Source organism: Neovison vison, chromosome 6 (assembly GCF_020171115.1).
Source record: "Neovison vison isolate M4711 chromosome 6, ASM_NN_V1, whole genome shotgun sequence".
NCBI lineage: Eukaryota > Metazoa > Chordata > Mammalia > Carnivora > Mustelidae > Neogale > Neogale vison.
The window spans coordinates 6052215-6072677 of record NC_058096.1 but is presented as its reverse complement, the minus strand read 5'-3'; the positions used below and the strand labels follow the sequence as shown (position 1 = coordinate 6072677).

Sequence of the window (20463 nt, the reverse complement as noted above, 5' to 3'; positions counted from 1 at the left end):
TGCGTATTCCAAAGATGCCCGGATACACACTAAACACTGAATTACTCCATTTTCACACTGCAACACTTTAAAAGATTCTGGAAATCTGATATTAATGTAAGCTAAACAGTCAAAGAAGACAGAATATAGTATTAAATTCCTGATAGAGAATAAATAAATAATTTATAAAAATAAAAAATAAAATAAAAAATAAAAATAGATAAAGTAAATTAAATTTAAAAATAACAATAAAATAAATATAATAAAATATAAATTTTGTATTTCTTTACAACTATTCCTCAGAAAAAAATAGGGTGCATAAAGTTTCATCGGTATTTCCCTTATTCAATCAAATGCTCAAAGATCACACAAAGTAATCACTTAACTCTGCATTAAAAAGAAAAAGGTTCTTATGTAATAAATAATATTCAATCCTAAAATTTTTAAAATCTGCAGTTTTCATTAAATGCTTTAAAATTAACCTATTTACAAATTCTATAGTAGCTGTATACATGCAGTGCTTTCAAGTCATAAAAAACAAATCTTTCTGAATATACTATACTCCTAACCATTTTAGCATAATAAAATTAAAGAAGCATCACCACCTCAAATTTGTCTAATTGCACACAAAGCCTCCAATAACCAATTCACCTGATACTTTTGTAAGCCTGATTGACACGGTTACAATTTTGCCGTCTCTTGAACCTCTGGCTTCTTCGAAGTTTTTCACTGAACTTTTGACCAATTTTAAAATCAGAGGAGATTTTCTTCATTTTTTCTTCAAATAAGGCAGACAATCTCAAGGTCATACTGTAAATCTGTAAGGATATGAAAGCAAAACTAGAACTACAACATACCTTTCAAAATACTTTCACGAAAAAAATGTGTAACACATAGGCTACGTGCAGTCTATTCTATCACTATTCTAGAAAACATGTGTTCCTTTACCCACACCCCCCTTCCTTCAGAGACACAACAAGAAACAGGCACCATCAAACATACACCTCTCAGACAAAAAGAAAGTCATTCTAAATCAAGCAATTCTCTGTAATCTAGGATTGATGTCTGTATGTCTGTGGTTCTCATTTGGCTCTTCCCGTTTTCCCATTTACATGTACAAATCCAAAAAAAAAAAAAGTCCCCCTCTCCCAAAGTTAGATGTGAAGTTGGTGGGTTCTAGGATTGCTATTTAGACAGCAAAAGAGCAGTGTCTCCTTGGGATGAGAAAACAAAGGCACTTTCACCCTCATCTCCAACTTGCAAAGTGACTGCCTTTGATGCCACCTAAATTACAGACCGAAGGCTATCTTCCTCCGGGAGAAGAAAACACACCTAAAACTTTAATGTGAAAGACTGTGTTCTAACAGTTTTTACATTTAAATAGTATCAAATCTTTCACAGAATTCTGCAGTGTGATGTTAAGTGTTACTACAAATAACTCTGGTATAACTATGTGTTTACAGGAAGTATTCTCAACTCATTCACAATCATTCTTGGAAAATAAGTGAAAAAGTCTAATGTTCAAAAGCTGTGTATCAGTAACTCGGATGCACCTGGCAGAAAGGTGGAGGAGAGGCTACCATTATAGAATCTTTAAAAAAAAAAAAAGTGTGTGGGATACATCAATTTCCTATACACTTTTAAACATATATGAACATATATGACTTTAAACCTATATTTAAAATATATTTGTATTTAAACATATATATTTAAAATATATTTGAAAATATATGCACACATACATATGCACAATATATGTGTAATTCAAAATCCCACTTCATGTCTGACTATTATTTCCAGTATTTTGTGTAACTTGAATTTATTCTTTTCCTTCGAATCTGAATTCTAGTGTAAGTCACCAGTTTCAACAAGTGGTATTTTTTTCTTAATCGTATTTAAGTTCAAAACCTGACTGTCTTAAGAATCATTACTTTCCTATTACCTGTCTTCTCATTAGGTTTTACATAAACCTGTGATGCATTTGCACTAAACACAAACATTTATCAAAAATGGATATTAAAATTATTAGCTCCCCAAAATTTTTCATCCGTGAAAAAAACCACGGGGGTGCCTGGGTGGTTCAGTGGATTGAGCCTCTGCCTTTGGCTCGGGTCATGGTCTCGGGGTCCTGGGATCGGGCCCCGCATCAGGCTCTCTGCTCAGAGAGCCTGCTCCCCGCTCCCCGCCCCCCGCCTGCTTGTGATCTCTCTCTGACAAATGAATAAATTTTAAAAAATAAAAAAAAACACAGTTACAATCATACACAATGGTGAAAGACAGAAAATCATTCCCCAAAATGAGCAATGAGAAAATACTGTGGGCTTTTACCACTGCACTTTAAATTCTAGCCAGGCTAATTAGGTAAAAAGAGAAATAAAGATCGTCTGGATGGTAAAGCTAGAACTGAAACTATCGCTCTTTGCAGATGACATGCTCCGTATTCATGGCAACATTCCTCCTAACAGCCAAAAAGCAGAAACTATTCAACTGTCCAACAGGAAATGAACAGATAAATAAAATGTGATATAGCCATATGATGGAGTTTTTAGTATTTATTCAGGCATAAAAAGGAATAAAGTTCTCATATGGGATACAACACAGATGCATCTCTCAGATGTCCTGTACTGTAACATGCTGAATGAAAGAAACCCGACACAAAAGACAAATGCTGTGTGACTCCACATACATGAAACATCTAGAATAGGCAGATGCATAGCGACAAAGGACAGGAGACATGACTACCAAGGGCTGAGAGAGGGAGAGAGCACAGAGTCTGCAGAGTACTGCTTGGCGAATAGGGCTTCTGTTTGTGTTGACCAAAGAGTTTTGGAAATAGTAGTGATGGTTAAGCAACACTGAATATAATGCCAATACCCAATATAATGCCAATACCCTTAAAAGTGGTTAAGACAATAAAGTTAGTTACATATGTATAACCACAACTTTGAAATTCTGATAAAATACACAAAAATCCAATAAATTGTACACTTTAAATGGGTGAGATGTATGATGTATCTTCAAATATATATTTTTAATTAAAGGGGGAAAGAAGCATGAATGAGATTTGTTTTCTCTCTGGAAAGAAAGTGTCTCACTAATGATGAATACGACAATAACACAACCTTGGGAAAAAGTCAGACTTGACATTAAAGTGGTGTTTAAAAACTGATGTTAAATCAATGTTAAATTTGCACAATGAATGCAAGGAAAGAGTTCTCAGATTAAGAATTAAACAGGAGGGGTGCCTGGGTGGCTCAGTGGGTTAAGCCACTGCCTTCGGCTCAGGTCATGATCTCAGGGTCCTGGGACCGAGTCCCGCATCGGGCTCTCTGCTCAGCAGGGAGCCTGCTTCCTCCTCTCTCTCTCTCTGCCTGCCTCTCTGCCTACTTGTGATCTATCTCTGTCAAATAAATAAATAAAATCTTAAAAAAAAAAAAAAAAAGAATTAAACAGGAGAGTCTGATAAGTAATGAAGAGAAAGTGAATTTAAGGCAAAACAGTTAATTAGCAGTGATAATCGCTGATCATAGGTAAGGTGCTACAACATTAATAAGCAAGTGCTTTAGTTTAAGATCCTCTCAAATCGGTTTTTTTTTAATTACCCAATATAGACTGGTTACAAGGGTTTGTGCTATTTGTGAAAATTCGCTGAGTATATGTACCCTCCTTTTTGTACATTTATTATGCTTCAACAAATTTTGAAAAGTTATCCAATGTGTATCCGATGTATCCAATGTGTAACATTTTAATAATACTTCAGGGATGTCCTCTCTCTTAGTACTCTAATAAATAAATAAAGAGTAAGAGAGCTCATGTGCCTCCTCTCTGCATCCAAAATACTGGTGTGGCGTCAGGAGTCCCACCCCCACTTCCGACCGTTCTTCACTCACTTGCAATACTCTCCCCCAGCCTCTCTCAGTAAATTTCTAATCCACTTTTCAAGATTCCTACATGTACGAAACACAGGTTTTTCTCGTTCTATGTATCAATTTCACTGGCAGCCTCACTCCCCCCAATTCCTATTTGTTTATATGACTTCAGGTAAAGTAAACACGAATTGCTGAAGGTACCAATACAGACATTCAGGCTGCAGCAGGGCACTATTCTTACCAGTGGTTGTCTCTCTTCCCACGTATCTGTAACATTCCAACATTGATTTACCAGCAAGTGGAAAATAACCATCAACATAGATTATGCATTTTTTTCTCTGATGACCACTTTTAAAATTACCTTTGATCTTTTGTTTGGTGTATATGCTTTTGCATTGCTAAATATCAACCGGATGTCTTTGCAAAATTCCAAAGGGCTGTCATAATTTCCTGCTTCTAAAGTTTCCCTTACTGTTCCAAAATCCATTGGAGTATCTATAATATCTCGGTAGTCCTAGGTTTTAAAAACAATAATTAGTTCAAAGATTTGATAGCTACTTTTAGAAATCCAAGTGCAACAGATCTCTAAAATATTCAAAAGGTCAGAAGGACACCTTAAGAATCATCCATAACTTTAGAGAGACCCAGATAGAAAAACAAAATAAGAAATATACCAAAATGATATACTTGGTAGGATGTGGAATGATTTTTTTTCCTTCTTTACACTCTCATGTAATTTTCAAGCTTCCTACAGTAAATTTGTCTACTTTTTTAAAAGGTCATTTCCCACTCCCGTATTGGAGAAATGAATACAGATGCTTTTATCCAAGTTAGTTTTCCCGGGGCTGGCCCCATGTAGGATCTTCCCATTATGATGTAGCAGTGATTAGCTAGGTCTCAGCCCAAGTTACAAGGGTGTCTATAGAGTCAAGAATAACTATGTAATACAACTCTTCCATTCAGTGGTAAGAGACGAAGCTAAGACATCTTACTCATTAAAGTTTACTTTAAATACCTTCACCCCAAACTCTATACAAAACAAGAAAAGGCCCAAACATTCAACATTGACAACTTACTGGATATTCAACCAAATCAACAGGTTGTCTAAATGGTTCAGAATCTTCACACTGAAAAATTAAGTTCACTAGTTCCTTACACTGTTTCTTCCAGTTACTTTCAACATAGTTGGTCGCTTTGATGCTCCTTTTTTTCCAATCATGGACCTAAAAACACATTTATAGTATTAGAAATTTTTTCAGTTTTAGAAATGTAACAGTGGGGTATGACACAGTATAGTGGTAAAAATGAAAGTGAACTGTCTCTGTACTGTAACAATGTGGTTACTCTTTTTTTTCTTCTATTCTTTTTTTGAAGATTTTATTTATTTGTCTGACAGAGAGATCACAAGTAGGCAGAAAAGCAGGCAAAGAGAGAGGGGGGGGAAATGCAGGCTCCCTGCCAAGCACAGAGCCTGATGCAGGGCTCGATCCCAGGACCCTATGATCATGACCTGAGCCGCCACCCAGCTGCCCCATGTTGTGGCTACTCTTATTTTCTACCTACGTGGAAGAAACCCACTTTTCTGTAAAAAACCAAGAACATCCATCACTCTGAAAATACTGTTCATCCCACCACCTATCTTCCAAGTATAGAGAATACTTTCACAGAATATGAAGCATCACCTGGGATAACCTGGTAGGCTAAATAATAGCCCCAAAGATGCCCATACCCTAATCCAAGAACTCACGACTGTCACTTTACATGGCAGACTTGACTAACGGCATGATTGGCTTGCATCTTGACATGGGAAGATTATCAGGATTATCAGGATGGACCCAATGTAATCACAAAGGTCCTTTTAAGAGTGAGGCAAAAAAGGGGTGCCTGGGTGGTTCAGTCAGTTAAGCATCTGACTCTTAGTTTCGGCTCAGGTCATGATCTCATCAGGGTCGTGAGACTGAGCCCTGCACTGGACTCTGCACACAGAACGGAGTCCACTTGGGATTCTCCCTCTCTGGCCCCTCCCACTCGGGCTCTAAAATAAATATATAATTTTTTTTTTTTTTTCTTTAAAAAGGGGAGGGAGGGCAGAAGAGTCAGAAGCCAGAGACTTCAAGCTGCTGGCATAAAGATAAAAGAGGTGACAAGAAGCTCTAGAAGGTGGAAAAATGCAAGGAAAGGAATCCTAATCCTAGAGCTTCCAGAAAGGAACACAGGAATGACACGCTGATTTTAGCTCACTGAGACCCATGTCCAACTGCTGATCTACATAAGTACAAGACCATTTTTCTTTTCTTTTTTTTTTTTTAATTTTATTTATTCAACGGAGAGCGAGAACACAAATGGGAGGAATGGCAGGCAGAGGGAGAGAGAGAGAAACAGGCTCCCCACTGAGCAGGGAGCCCAATGTGGGGCTCAATGCCAGGGTACCAGGATCATGAACTGAGCCAAAGGCAGATGCTTAACTGAACCACTCAGGCACCCCAACACTATTTTGTTTTTAATTGTTTAAGCCACTAGATTTGTAAGTGCTATAGCAGTCATAGCAAGCAAATACTACAGAGATACTGAACACTTAGAGGAGTCTGTTTAAAAATGAAATTATATGAAAATGACAATAATTCAAGTTTAACTTTCTCAATGTTATTTGGGCCAAGCATATTAGGTAAATTACTATAATAAAAAGCTGAGATTTAAGCAGCAAGCATCTGGGTAACACTTAAAATGTTAAGCATTTTTTTGAGAGAGAGAGAGCACGTGCATGCTCGCAGGGTCGGGGTGGGATGGGGCGACAGAGAAAGGATCTTAAAAGCAGGCACCACGGCTCAGCACAGAGCCCCCCTCAGGGCTCAATCTCATGACCCCGAGATCATGACCTGGTCCTAAATCAAGAGTCAGACGCTTAACCAACCATGCCACCCAAACACCCCCTTAGATTGATTTTAAAACACAGAATAAGTAAACAAAGGTCAATCAGGAAGATTAACTTACTCTCCTTCCAGAAGATGTTTTAGGAAGATCACTATCATCCTAGGAATAAAAATCAGAGCAGCTTAAGTGTTAATATTCTCACTTGAAATATAATAATCTAAAAGCATATCAAAGACATTAGGTTTACCTTGTTTACAAAAATCTAAAAAAGGCAGACCTTATCAGATGACCTTTGTGGCACCCAGACTCCAACCAACCAACCATTCTTAATAATCCCTTACATCCCCTAAGAACATGCAATAATTCCAAAAGAGCTATAAAAAGTTGCTTTGTGCATGACCTAAATAGAACTTGCATAAGCAACTTTAAATTGGTTTTACCTCTACCCGTAAGACCCTCGAAACCATCTCCTACATTTCCTGAATTTCCTACTCTACACATTTTCTTATTCTCTAAATCAATATCTGTATACCCATTTTTATTCCAAGATAAATCAACATGAAAATCAGTGAATCACAATAAGGACTTATGTAGAATTTGACATTCCACTGACATGGGTGGTGTTTTAAAAGAATATCCTTCCTACAATTTCTGCAACTTCCTGCTCGATTCTGTATAGACTGAAATATTCAACACCACTGACATCTGCCTTAAACTTCAATACCATCTTGAGTGAAGAACCTGTGGGTACTGTGCACATAAGAAAGTTCATGAATTTTTACTTAGAATTAAATCCAACTCTCAGATATTGGTTTCAGCAAAAGCAGAGAACATACTCCACAGCTATGTTATTCATATAGATATACTTTGCTTATTTGGTATCAATTACTGGTTAAAACTAACAATTACCTCACTGAACCATCTAGATAATTAAGAAATATACTTTTACCAAAATAGTTTTCATAGTTCACTAGACTATAATGAGAACTGATATTTTCTACTTCACTCAGTATTTTTAAGTTACCATTTGAAATTAATAAAAATCATTATAAAATTGACAAACTTCATACCAAATCCTCAGCATTTTGCTCATCATTTTCAGAAGTGTTAGAAAGTTCTGAGATATTTGTACAGTCTTGATTCCTAAAAAACAATTTTTCACGTTTTTAAGAGTATGTAGATACAGTTATCGCTGTTGTCAAAAATTCAAACTGTAGGTTGAGATATAAATAGTTTCCCAAGTATGCATGCCTAATTTCAAGCAGAGGAATATCAGGGTTTTTTAATCTATCCTCTGCGGGAAAAACATACCATCTTAGAATATTAAAAGCAAGCTTTTTTCCCCCCAGCTAGGTATGTATAAAAATTAAGCTGGTAATCCAGAAATAACACATACATGAGCTCAACTGGATGAACATCCAGATGAGTTTTCCTACACATCATCACTAGTAATACTCATACAAGTACCAAGAACATGGTTGATTGAGATAAAAGGGGGGAAAGTAGAAATCAAAGCAAATTATATTTTCACACACAGAAGAAAGAATGAGAAAGTAGGAACGTCCAGGCACAAGGAAGATGAAAATGGTGTGTGATTTTCTGAAGCAGAAAAAAATGAAAGTTCTGAAGAAGTGTTAGTAAGTCCAAGTCGTCTGGGCAAGAGGTAGAGTCAACCCAGCAAAGTGAGCTAGAGTAGAACCAGTAATTTCCCAGGGTGTAGCCTAATGGTGCAAATGATGGCACAGTTTATCAACCATGTTCTCCAATACATAATTCTTTCCAACAATTCGTATGGCTATGGTAGAAAAAGGCATTAAGATCATAGAGCAAAACTCATTAATGTTGAAGGAAACAGGCTGAGTAATTTGTCCAAAGTGACAAAGAATGTTCACTCGAACAGATTAAAACTCAGATCTCACTTTCCAAGTCAGTTTCCTTCCTACTCTTCCAAACTGATCTCTCAGTGCAAGCAAGCATGTGCAAAGCCACACACAAACACGCTCATGTGATACAGTCCCAGAGATAAAAACCAATCTAGTCATGACAACACATCTCTCAAACCCAAACTCAATACTCTCCAGAAAATAAGAGGTGAGAAAAAATGATGAGGTCAGTAAAGAAGGGAAAGGCCAGGCAACAGAGGGAAAGGACACAGTGACATCAGACACATGAAAGCCATGGGTGTCTGAACTGGGTCCTGAGACAGAGCAAGGCTACTGGTGGAAGAACTAAGGAATTTTACAGGCAATCTGGAGTACAGTCATTACACCAAGGACCATTTCTTACTGTTTCATGAGGACATCACAGGTACGAAAAATGTTAATCTAAGGGGACACAGGGTGAAGGGTATCTATAGGGCAACTCTCTGGAAAATTAGTTCAAAGTTTTAAAAAAGCAGAAAATTTGTTCAATTTCTCATGCCACTACTGAAATTACGTTCACAATATATATGTAAAGAAGTGTCGCTGAATGTAGCACATTAAAAGGGTATAATTCAGAGAGGAGAAATTATGAACTGGCTGGTTTCAAGAGGTACAACATGAAAAGACATTTTCCCACAACATCTCTGATAGGAGGTAACTTACTTTATAAATTTTAAAAGCTGGTCAGTTATCTTCTTAGCTGATCTTGCAATTACACTCTCAGGTTCATTAAATGTCCTGGCATTGTGTTCTATGTATCTGACTTCCCAAACTAATGCAGATAGCCTCCTTCAAAACAAAAAGTAGGCAATTTAGGACATAGAAAATGAAAAGACAGAAACCAAGAAAAAAAAATTAAGCCAGCATATATTTATATATTAAATGTAAATGCAAAAGTTACAACGAATAATAACCTCCTAACACTATTAACCTGATCACAGTCACAAGCAATTATACCGGAAGCTAAACGGCAGAGAATACATGTAAAGACCAAAAATCTTTTTTTTATTATTTTTTTATTTATTTATCAGAGAGAGAGAGGGGAAGAGAGCGAGCACAGGCAGACAGAATGGCAGGCAGAGGCAGAGGGAGAAGCAGGCTCCCTGCCGAGCAAGGAGCCCGATGTGGGACTCGATCCCAGGACGCTGGGATCATGACCTGAGCCGAAGGCAGCGGCTTAACCAACTGAGCCACCCAGGCGTCCCGTAAAGACCAAAAATCTTAACAGTTCACTTAATCACATCCAGAAAAAAAAAACAGAGCAACCCTCCCTTTCACCTTGTCTAGATATACAACTGAAGCTACTAAGACTCAAAGAAAATGTGTTAAATACCATTAATCCTATGAGAGTAACCACGCAAAGCAGTTTCTGAACAAAAGCACATTCCCAGGTTTGGATACACAAATGATGTTAAGAAGCCAGTTTTTTGTATTGGTAATTTCTTGAAGTAGATGAATTATTAAAAAATACCATAAATTACTTAAAAAAATGTATCACCAAGACCACGAAATTTTATTATCAGTGCTTTAGAAGCCAAATATAAAAAGCTGGTGACTCTGGGGAATTAATCTTTCAAAGGCCAATCTTTAACCAAGTTAATTTTTATCTTTAAATTGAGCTGCTAATAAGAAATAACACGGAGGACATGGGGAGATGGAGAAGAGAAGGGAGTTGAGGGAAATTGGAGGGGGAGGTGAACCATGAGAGACTATGGACTCTGAAAAACAATCTGAGGATTCTGGAGGGGTGGGGGGTGGGAGGTCGGGGGAGCCTGGTGGTGGGTATTATGGAGGGCACGGCTTGCATGGAGCACTGGGTGTGGTGCATAAACAATGAATTCTGGTACACTGAAAGAAATTAAATTTTAAAAAAATGAAATCTTAAATAAATAAATTGAGCTGCTAACCAGGAATGTTAACATGCAAATAAAAACAAATCAGGATGTCTAACTACTTAACATAATTCATAAGAAAAACAGACTACAGAAGATTGCGGAGTGAAACATGGTATTTGTCATCTGAACATCAAACATGTCTTCCACATAAGACCACAAATACCATAATGAAAGAAGAGAATGAAACAGAAAGTCACGTTGATCAGCTCCCACTGCACCACCATTCACTCTGGTCAGGATGACCAAAGACCCTTTCAGATTCTTTTTAAAGGAGGTTTCTACCGACCTGTAAAATCGATTGACGAGTCTCATCCGAATGGTGTAAAGGTCGGTTGGATAAGCTACCACGGTACAGTACTTGGGGTACGTACACAGATCGACCGGCCCCGCAAAAGCTGCCGCTATGTCTGTGGAGGCAGACAGAAGAAACCTTCATCAATAAACTCGTTATTTTTAAGAGGTTACTTCTCTACAAATGATTAAAAATAGAGCTACGTTGAACACCACAGGCCCAACCAAAAGGTAGCAAACAGAAATTGTAGGGAAGAACACAACCATGGCTTGTTACTGTTTTTAAATACTTCTATAGAAAGGAACACTTGAACACGAAACTTCACACTGAAATACTTACCAAGATTCAAAAGTTGATCGATGCCACTAATAATTCGTTCACACTCTTCATCTCTTGATTTCTGACCCCATTCACCATCTTGTGGTTTGTAGAGCAATTTCTCTAGCTCATCTGAAGTGACAGAAATACTAGCTCCTAATTCTTCAGGTGGATCAACTATGAATCCCATTAGAAAGAACAAAAAGAAAAATAATCAACCAAACAAATATATACTACATTTAAGTTGTCAAAACTCATAAACAAGACACAACAAAGGAAAACGTAGCTGCTTTACAGTGGAGAAATCTGGTAGACACCACCTAAATCACAAGATGAAGGTTAACATCTTCAGTAGTAAAACAAATGGATACCATGTGCCTCCAGGACTCACTGAGGACCACATATCACTTCTCTAACGCTAGTGCCAAAAATGCAAACCCTGGATGATGAGTAAATGTGAATCAAGCCTACACTGAGGGAAATTCTGCAAAATAACTAGCCAGGATTATATGAGAAATGATCGTGGGGCTACTAAGGTGCACTCAGCGTCAAGCTGGAAGCCTATGCTAAGAATTAATGAGCCAGGGGTGCCTGGGTGGCTCACTCGTTAAGTGTCTGCCTTCAGTTCAAGTCATGATCCCATGGTCCTGGGATCAAGTCCCGCTGGGCTCCCTGCTCCACGGGAAGCCTGCTTCTCCCTCTCCCACTCCCCCTGCTTGTGTTCCCTCTTTTGCTCTCTGTCAAATAAATAAATAAAGTCTTAAAAAAAAAAAAAAAAAGAATGAGCCAGACATGCATTAATTCTCTTGAGTTTTAGTAAACCTCACAGTTACCATAATAATTTAAAAACGTTTCTCAAACTGAAAACATAGGTAAAATTATTTTTTTAATGAAAAAAAATTTTTTTTCAATTTATTTATTTTCAGAAAAACATTATTCATTATTTTTTCACCACACCCAGTGCTCCATGCAAGCCGTGCCCTCTATAATACCCACCACCTGGTACCCCAACATCATTTAAAAATTATATACCATTATCAGGAATTGGTTCCATGTCCCATGGGCTAAGTTTTTCAATTTCAGTGTTGTCCCACCTGTTAAAAAAACAGAAAGTCCAGTTAGCCTATCATAAAAATGACTTGTGGCTAGTAACTAGGTAGCCACTACAAAAGTAAAGAGAAAGAAAATATGAAAACCTCGTTGTAGCAATACAAATTTAAATATTAATAGTTAAAATTTTTTAGGAAGATATATAATGAGAAGAAAAAGTACAAAAATGTATGCCAGGTTCAAAGACAAAGCCAGAAATCCTGTGTGGCTTGTACTGCAATGTAGGTCTAAGGAAAAAAATACTCAAAGACACCATGGAGCCTTGAACGCACACTTCAGAATGGGACTTTATTCCACAGTCAATGGAAAAGCAGCACAGACTTCCGTAAACAAGGGAAATGATGTAATATGTGCTCCTAAACAAGAATCCTGCAGTATTACACTGAGAAAACACCAGGTGGCTATAGAAATGGTCCCAAGGGCAGAAAGCAGAGCCTGCCTCCAGGGGGTATTGGTGAACAGGAAGCAGCAAGGGCATCCTAGAGATACCGCACAGGGGAGACAGACTCAATGAAAGACGAAATCGTGTCTTTAGTTAAAGACTAAATCGTCTTTAACCTGAACCTAATAGTTCTTCATAAAACCACCCACCAGTGGAGGATTAATTTTCCACTGCATACAGACCTAACAATGTAGCACTGGAAATGACTATCAGGGTACTGTGGCTGATATGGCTCTTGACTTAGCACTGTCCCGAACCACCAAGCATCATCAATGATGGAGCGGAACCTGTCACCTGTAAGAGAAGACCAAGTCTGAGACACCAATTTGCCAAGATTAACATTTTTAATTTATAAAATACAATGATACAGATAAAAATTATTTCTTGTTCTTAAAATTAGCCACCTTTCCCCACTTTTCAGGAATCTTCAGTGATAAAGTCAATGTAAAAAAGATACAATGTTACAGGGGGCAGTTTACTGAAAGCATATAACCAAACCTATATAACAGACTAAATATTATGACTAGATGCTGTTGTTTGCTGCAGCCAAACACCCACCCCCAAATAAGCTGCATTACCTTTTACTATAAGAAACAAAAAACCAAGTTTAATAAAACTCAAAAATCATTTGTAACGATATGTACTATCAATAAATACTTGTTTAATAAGTATATTAAATACATACAGCTCTGAAATATGTATTTCCTGAAGAATAAAACAGATTATAAAAGTTATGATGTGAATTTAATCTATGACTGTTCCAAAGTTGTTCCTATATAAATAATGCCACATAAAACTGTCTTAATTGTTATGGTTTCACAATAAGAATCAGTTCTAGATGCACCCTTGGAAATGCTTACATATCGATTATTTAAAATGTTAGGAGCCTGGGTGGCTCAGTGAGTTGAGCATCTGACTCTTCGTTTTGATTCAGATCATGATCTCAGGGTCGTGAGATCGAGCCTCACCTCAGGCATGGAGTTTGCTTAGGATTCTCCCTCCTTCTCCCTCTGCCCCTCCCAACTCCCTCTCTTAAAAAAAAAAAAAAGAAGAAGAAGAAGAAGAAGAAATAATTAAACATCCAAACACTCCTTTATCTTGGCAGGATAAATAAAAGCAGGCAAGTAGGCATTAGGAGGACTCCACTACAAATCCAAATAACTGCAGAGAGTGCTCCAACCAACTTCAGTCATTTTGGGAATGATTTCTAAGAATGCGTCTAGAGGACCACGCTATATGTGAGCTACTTCACATATGTTACAAAAGAAACACAGACCACTGTAATAACCCCACCTTTCCTTCCCATGTTCTTCACCATTCTCAAAACAAAATCACTGACCAAAAAAAGGTCACGTATCTATCCTTGCTAGATTCGCAGTTCTTTCTTCAAGGAAATTTTTAAGGAAAAGGTAGCAATCAAAATTAAAGTTACATCTCACCCCAAAGAAAGAGAATATTCATGTAAGAAAATACCCACAAATAATATTAACTAAACAAAGTATGCTTAAACTAAATTCTGTAAAACTGAAAAAAAAACGGCAATAACGCAATTATCAGATCTACTCGTTTTGAGGGGTTTTGTTTTGTTTTTTTAATTTGTCAAAGAGAGAGAAAGTACAAGCAAGGGAAGCAACAGGCAGAGGGAAAAGTAGGCTCCTGGCTGAGCAAGAGCCCAAAGTAGCACTCGATCCCAGGACCCTTGGGATCATGACCTGAGCCGAAGGCAGACGCTTAACTGACTGAGCCACCCAGGCATCCCAGTTTTGAGGTTCTTAATATATTTTCAAATTCATGTAAACATGACTTTTTATGTAGATTTCATACTTTTCCACATTATAAGAAGCCCTTAATTCTTTCACCCCTCTACCCATCTCCCTGCCATTTCATTATATAAATATTCTAAAACATAACTTCAACTTTAGAAAAAAATCTTGGTTAGTTCTAAATTTTTTGAGTATTTATTTTTTTGATAGAAAGAGACACAGTGAAAAAGGGAGTACATGCAGGAGGAGTGGGAGAGGGAGAAGCAGGCTTCCCGCGGAGCAGGAAGCCCAATGTAAGGCTCAATCCCAGGACCCTGGGATGATGACCTGAGCCGAAGGTAGACAGACACCCAACAACTGAGCCTCCCAGGAGCCCCAAGTTCTCCTAACTTTTTAAATGAAAGGCATATATTAAAAATCTGATGGAACACCCTGGTTTTTATCTAATTATGTAATGAATTAACTTTATAATATTTTTTTATTTATCTAAAACTAGAAGATCCTCTCAGTTTAAACAAACAGTGGAAGATAACACTTTTAATGAAAAGGAGCCTTAAGAAATCACCTTTCTGTGGGCACCTCGCTGACTCAGTCAGAAGAACACGCAGCTCTTTAACCTCAGGGTCATGAGTTAGAGCCCCATGTTTGGTACAGAGATTACTTAAATAAATTTTTAAAAATCACTTTTCTGAAGGTAAAACCTGGCTCTTCCTTAAGCACAAACACAAAAAAAGGACCTGTTTTTGCCTATACAAGAGTAGGATAAACTTGAGTCAAGAGTACAGTAGAACCTGAGTAAAGTTTTCAATATAGGGGAGTCGAAATCAAGCAGCTTCTTTTAATAGCACTCCCCAAACTTCAAGAAAACAGGTAAGATTTCATGGGGGAACAAAACTGAATTAATTAGAAGGTCTGGTACATTCACTTCTCAACCACAAAAATAAAACAAACCCACTAAATTGCGAGAGGTGAGTAGAAATCCATCTCTAGAGCTGAGCTACAGAAAACTTAGTTTAAAATAATTTTTGGATGCACATGTTGGTGGAACGAAAGGACAGCTTCCAACAAAGACATCGTAGGGGCTGGATAAACATAATAGATGGGAAACTTCCAAATCTGGCTATAGGACTTGTTAACGCCCATACATTCCAGACGACTCAAGTTTGCTTTTTGTTGTTTCTGTGTGTGGCTAGATGTGTTTTTCTTCAAGAAAAATTTCCTTTACCTCTAGTTCCAAAATAATGCTGACTACCTGAATGGATGTTACCATTAAAAATAGTCCAATAAGGTAATTTTATTTTTTTGTCCAGCCAAATGTCTCAGGGTTATAAACTGTAAATGTTCTATGAATTTTTTAAAGGAAACAGTTTCCTCAAGTCAACCTTTTTAAGACTGCGTGGGTATGACATTAAAATATTCTGATATGCCAGAATATTATGTTTGAAATCTGCATTAGTTTTCAACTTTCTGATTGTTATATATCATAAAATAATTTTGTGAATTATTAAAAAGACAGAAAAAAATGCAATCTGGCGAAGTCTGAAAGGAAAGAAAAGGTCAACCCTAGCATATAGTCAATGAGTAAGAAATAATCCCTTCAAAAAGTCAGGTACTATCCGAATACAAGAAATGGTGCTTGGCTAAAAATGGTATTAAGGAGATGTAAGTACCAAGCCCTAAGCAAAATATACTCCAGTTGCTTGTATCTTTCCACAACTTACGTGTTCGCATCCTCCATAAAAAGCAGCACCAGAGCCACAAAAATAGACCAATAAGATAAAAAAAGATCATTTTTTAAAGGCATATAAAACTCAGTAAGGATGGACTTACAAGACTGCCAATTCCTCTGTCTTGCTTCATCATAAAATTGACGCAATACAAGAAAGTCAATAACATCTGGCATATCATGGTATCTAAAACAGGAATATAAAAAATTGTTAAACTCCCTGAGTAGGTGGTTCTAGTTTAGAGCAACAATGTCTAAAAGAAACAGGATGGGAGCTGCACTTGGGAGTTTTTATTTTTCAACTAGCCTTATTAAAAATAAGTAAAAAGAAGCTAATAAAATTCATTTTAAGAGTGTATTTTATTTAACCCTATGGACCTTAAATCCTGCTTCACATTGTTTTAAGTACAAAATAATGAGATATTTTATATCATCTTTTTCTTTGTATCAAGTCTTCAAAATCTAGCGTGTACACCTAACATCACACCCAACTGAAATCTGCCACACTCTAAGTGCTCAAGAGCCACTGTGACTAAGGGCTACCGTAACAGACAACACAGGCTTAACAGATTATTTATTCTAACATTTTCTCAAAAATAAAGACAGAAGAAATATCCCCCCAGTCCAGAATTCTCCACACATTTAAGTGGCACAGAGAAAGGTATACAACACGCCAACGCGTAACTGTTGTTTTAACACAGTTAAATGATCTTTACTTCTAGTGGGCTCCCATCCACCAGAACCTCAACTCACAGGCTGTCCACGGTGCTCTACTATTTACCCTACAGCTAGGGAAAGAACCTGCTCATCAGCAAGAGGAAAAATCTAAACTTAAATAATTCCATAAAAAAATAGTAACACATACCTAATAGAGAAAGATTTGTCCATTAGTCTTCCAGTTGCAGGATCTATAAATGCAAGTTTGAGGCAACAGAGTGTAGGGGGCCCAACCTCATATCGTATTCCAACTATTTTGACCAATTCTTGATCCTTTTAACAGATATTTTTTTTAAAAAAGTGTTTAAAAATGGTTAAAACAGAGCAATTCCTCAAGACCATAATTCTCCACATACTGCCACATTACGTAAACTCACAATTTAGCTTCCAATTTAACATTAATTATAATCATTTTTGCTATCATTTCATGACACATCAATTATTAACTGCAATCATTTTGCTTCACATCTTTTCTTAGGACAGACACTTAACACTGTTTCTCACATAAGGAATATAGTCAACTTTAGAAAATATACCACAAGCGGAAGAAGGAACGTGTAAGTCACTGACCAGCTCAATATCTAAAGATAACTGCTGTGAATAATCTGAGTTTCTTTGCAGCTTTGTTCTCTTCTTAGAGATACACAATCCTGTTCTGTGTGTTTCTGTGTAAAGACACTTCATCTAATACGTTGATTCATCAGCACTGAACACACAGCCCAAAGTAGTATAACTCACATCTCAACGAAGTTTATCTAACACACATTTTTCCCCGGAAAGCACATCATCACTTTCTTGTGCTAACACAGGAGAGCACTTTAAGCACCACACTTGCGGGTTCTTTTATACAGCAAGTCACCAACAAAAAGCATAAAAATGTAAACAGTCTTTACTACTGCATTAAACAGACTCTGAAAAGGACCCTTATTTATGAGATAAGGCTCAAATAAGAAGGCATCACATCGCTCACTCTCAGCTGTAAACATGCTGGTCATGCAAATCAAATCTTCTGCCACTCTGTGAATGTTTGCAAGTGACCAGAAAGCATCATGAGCATTGATTTTGGGTTACAAATAACGTACACCAAAAGGCAAATTCAAATATGCAATCTGTGAATAATGAGGATCAGCTGTACTCAGAGACTCAGTAATAAGTGAGAAAGGTGGACATAAATCAGAACATAACCCAAGCCGAGTTCAAGAAGGACAGCCACTAAGTTGAAGAGTATTTAAGAACAGCTGTCTTTGCTAACACAGCTATTCTCATCATCTAATAGTTACTGTAAGTATCAGAAACATAAAAGCATAAAGAATAAAAAAAAAATCAACTGCAATGCTATTCCACATATAATCACTATTGACTTTTTGATGTTTTTTGTTAAGACATGCATCTGTAAATTTTTATCATTACCATGAATATTTCACATCCTACTTTTCCTTAGTAATAAATTATAAAAAGTCAATAGTCATTCAAAAACAAATATTTTAAAAGCCTCAATTACACAGTGGGCTCTACATAGTAGTTAATTCTGTGAATGTACCATGATTTGATTCATTCAACACTACAGGATATTTGGAAATTTTCTATTTTTTTTTTTTTTTATAAACAGTGAAATGAAATTGCCTTGCTCAAAAATTCACATGCATTTCCAGTTGTTTCCTAAATTACTGGAAGTAAAATCACGGAATTAAAACATCTAAATAGATATATATATTTTTTAAAGATTTTATTTATTTATTTGATAGAGAGAGAGAGAGAGAGTGAGATAAGGAATATAAGCAAGGGGAGTGGGAGAAGGAGAAGCAGGTTTCCCATGGAGCAGGGAGCCCGATGCTGGACTCGATCCCAGATCCTCGGATCATGACTTGAGCCGAAGGCAGATGCTTAATGGATGAGCCACTCAGACGCCCCAAAACATCTAAATATCTTTCATTTCAATTCCAATCATTAAAAGAGCCTCCAGAAAGCCTAGGCATTTTCATGGACCCTGTCCCCAATGTGAATAACTGGTAACAAACCAAAACCTTTGTTACCTGCTAAAATGTGGTAGTTTCTTTGTCTAAATGTTTTTTTTTTTTTTTTTTTAAATTATAAAACTGGTTAAGTACAGGGGTATTCTGTATTGTTTTCAGCAATCTAGTTTATTATGCATGGGGCCCAACCTTTTTTCCAATTTGTATTTCCTCTCTTGAAAAGTTGTACTTCTTTTGAACATGTATCCTGATACATGCATCTTAAGATCAATGATACATACCGCCAAGCTGCCTTCCTGAAAGACTCTGGCACACTTAGTTTTGAATGCCAGTCAGCAATACACGAAGACCACCCACTGACAAACATGTCTTCCTGCCGGATCGTAAGTCTTAAAAGGTGATAGCAGAAAGCAGGAAACCAATGGAAAGATAGTAAAGAAATATGCCTCTACTGGTTTATTTTTAATGGATTTGTAAATATTTTACTACCCATGTGCCAACTGTTTAATGACGTAATGACACCGTCCTCTTACCCTGAGATCCATTTTTCTCCACGGCTCCTTGTTGGGCTTCAGCTCATAGATGTTACTCCTTCTGACAGCCTCAATATAAGCTTCATGACCCTGTCGAAAATATATTACCTGCAAAAAGCATACATTTAAAAATTAAAACCTAACAGTAAAATATTTTGTCTTATGGTATCCATATTCACGTTTTTAAAATTTATTACTCTCACCTCATCACCCATTTGAGGAACAAAAGGTGACTTTCGAAGTGTGGTGTCAGTTATCCAAACTGGAGGATGAAATTCATATAAATGTTCCATATTTGCAAGCTCCACCGCAGTCATCCTCCGTAAGCTCTGCCAAGGGGAACAGAACAAAGTTTGGCACAACAGAAAGGGCACGCATACACTGTTGAACTGAAAAACAGGGGGCGCCTGGGGGGCTCAGTCAGTTAAGCAGCTGCCTTCGGCTCAGGTCATGATTCCTGGAATGGAGTCCTGCGTCGGGCTCCCTGCTCACTGGTGACCTGCTCCCCCTGCCTGTGCTCTACCACTCTTTCTCTGTGATAAATAAAATCTTAAAAATAAATAAATAAATAAACAGACAACAAAAGAAACTTCACCACTGAGAATGCCTATTTATGGGCATGTCACCTAATGATTCGTTTTTAAATAGCATACATATTTGGTTCCTTAACATATACAGGAACGTATCACTTGTGAAAGCATTGCAGATTTACCTAGCACTTTTCAAGCATCTCCTGAATTTCTAAGGTTCTTTGTAACACTTTATATCCTACAGAAGAGGCCTAATTTCCAACCTAAATCCTCTTCAACAGAGCCTGCCCTACCGACACACCATTCTGAATTCTACCAGGGACTAATCAGCACAGTCTCCTCTTGACTGAGGTTTTAAAACTGGTGATTTTAAAACACAGCCACAAACTCTCTGAAACTCCTCCTCGCCTCTTCGAGAGATGCAGCCACATCTCCACTTGAGGGTGGGCTGGAACTGCTTCTAACAAACAGAATGAAACAGAAGTGACGAGAGGCTTTGAAGACTAGGCTGTCACAGGGATTC

General features: G+C 37.2%; 1 protein-coding gene across 2 annotated transcripts in view; it reads right to left on the bottom strand.

The window, feature by feature from the left end:
• Window positions 1-20463, bottom strand: part of BRWD1 (bromodomain and WD repeat domain containing 1) — a 111103-nt gene that overhangs the window by 15588 nt on the left and 75052 nt on the right. For both annotated transcript variants that reach the window (XM_044250915.1, XM_044250916.1), the window contains exons 24-37: window positions 19614-19739; window positions 19411-19518; window positions 17053-17177; window positions 16292-16374; window positions 12881-12992; window positions 12179-12240; window positions 11168-11323; window positions 10823-10943; window positions 9305-9430; window positions 7790-7862; window positions 6840-6878; window positions 4925-5071; window positions 4210-4362; window positions 631-797 (exon numbers count right to left, since the gene is read on the bottom strand). In XM_044250915.1, the coding sequence (XP_044106850.1) occupies window positions 631-797; window positions 4210-4362; window positions 4925-5071; window positions 6840-6878; window positions 7790-7862; window positions 9305-9430; window positions 10823-10943; window positions 11168-11323; window positions 12179-12240; window positions 12881-12992; window positions 16292-16374; window positions 17053-17177; window positions 19411-19518; window positions 19614-19739 (1598 nt within the window). The remainder of the gene's footprint in view (window positions 1-630; window positions 798-4209; window positions 4363-4924; window positions 5072-6839; window positions 6879-7789; window positions 7863-9304; window positions 9431-10822; window positions 10944-11167; window positions 11324-12178; window positions 12241-12880; window positions 12993-16291; window positions 16375-17052; window positions 17178-19410; window positions 19519-19613; window positions 19740-20463) is intronic.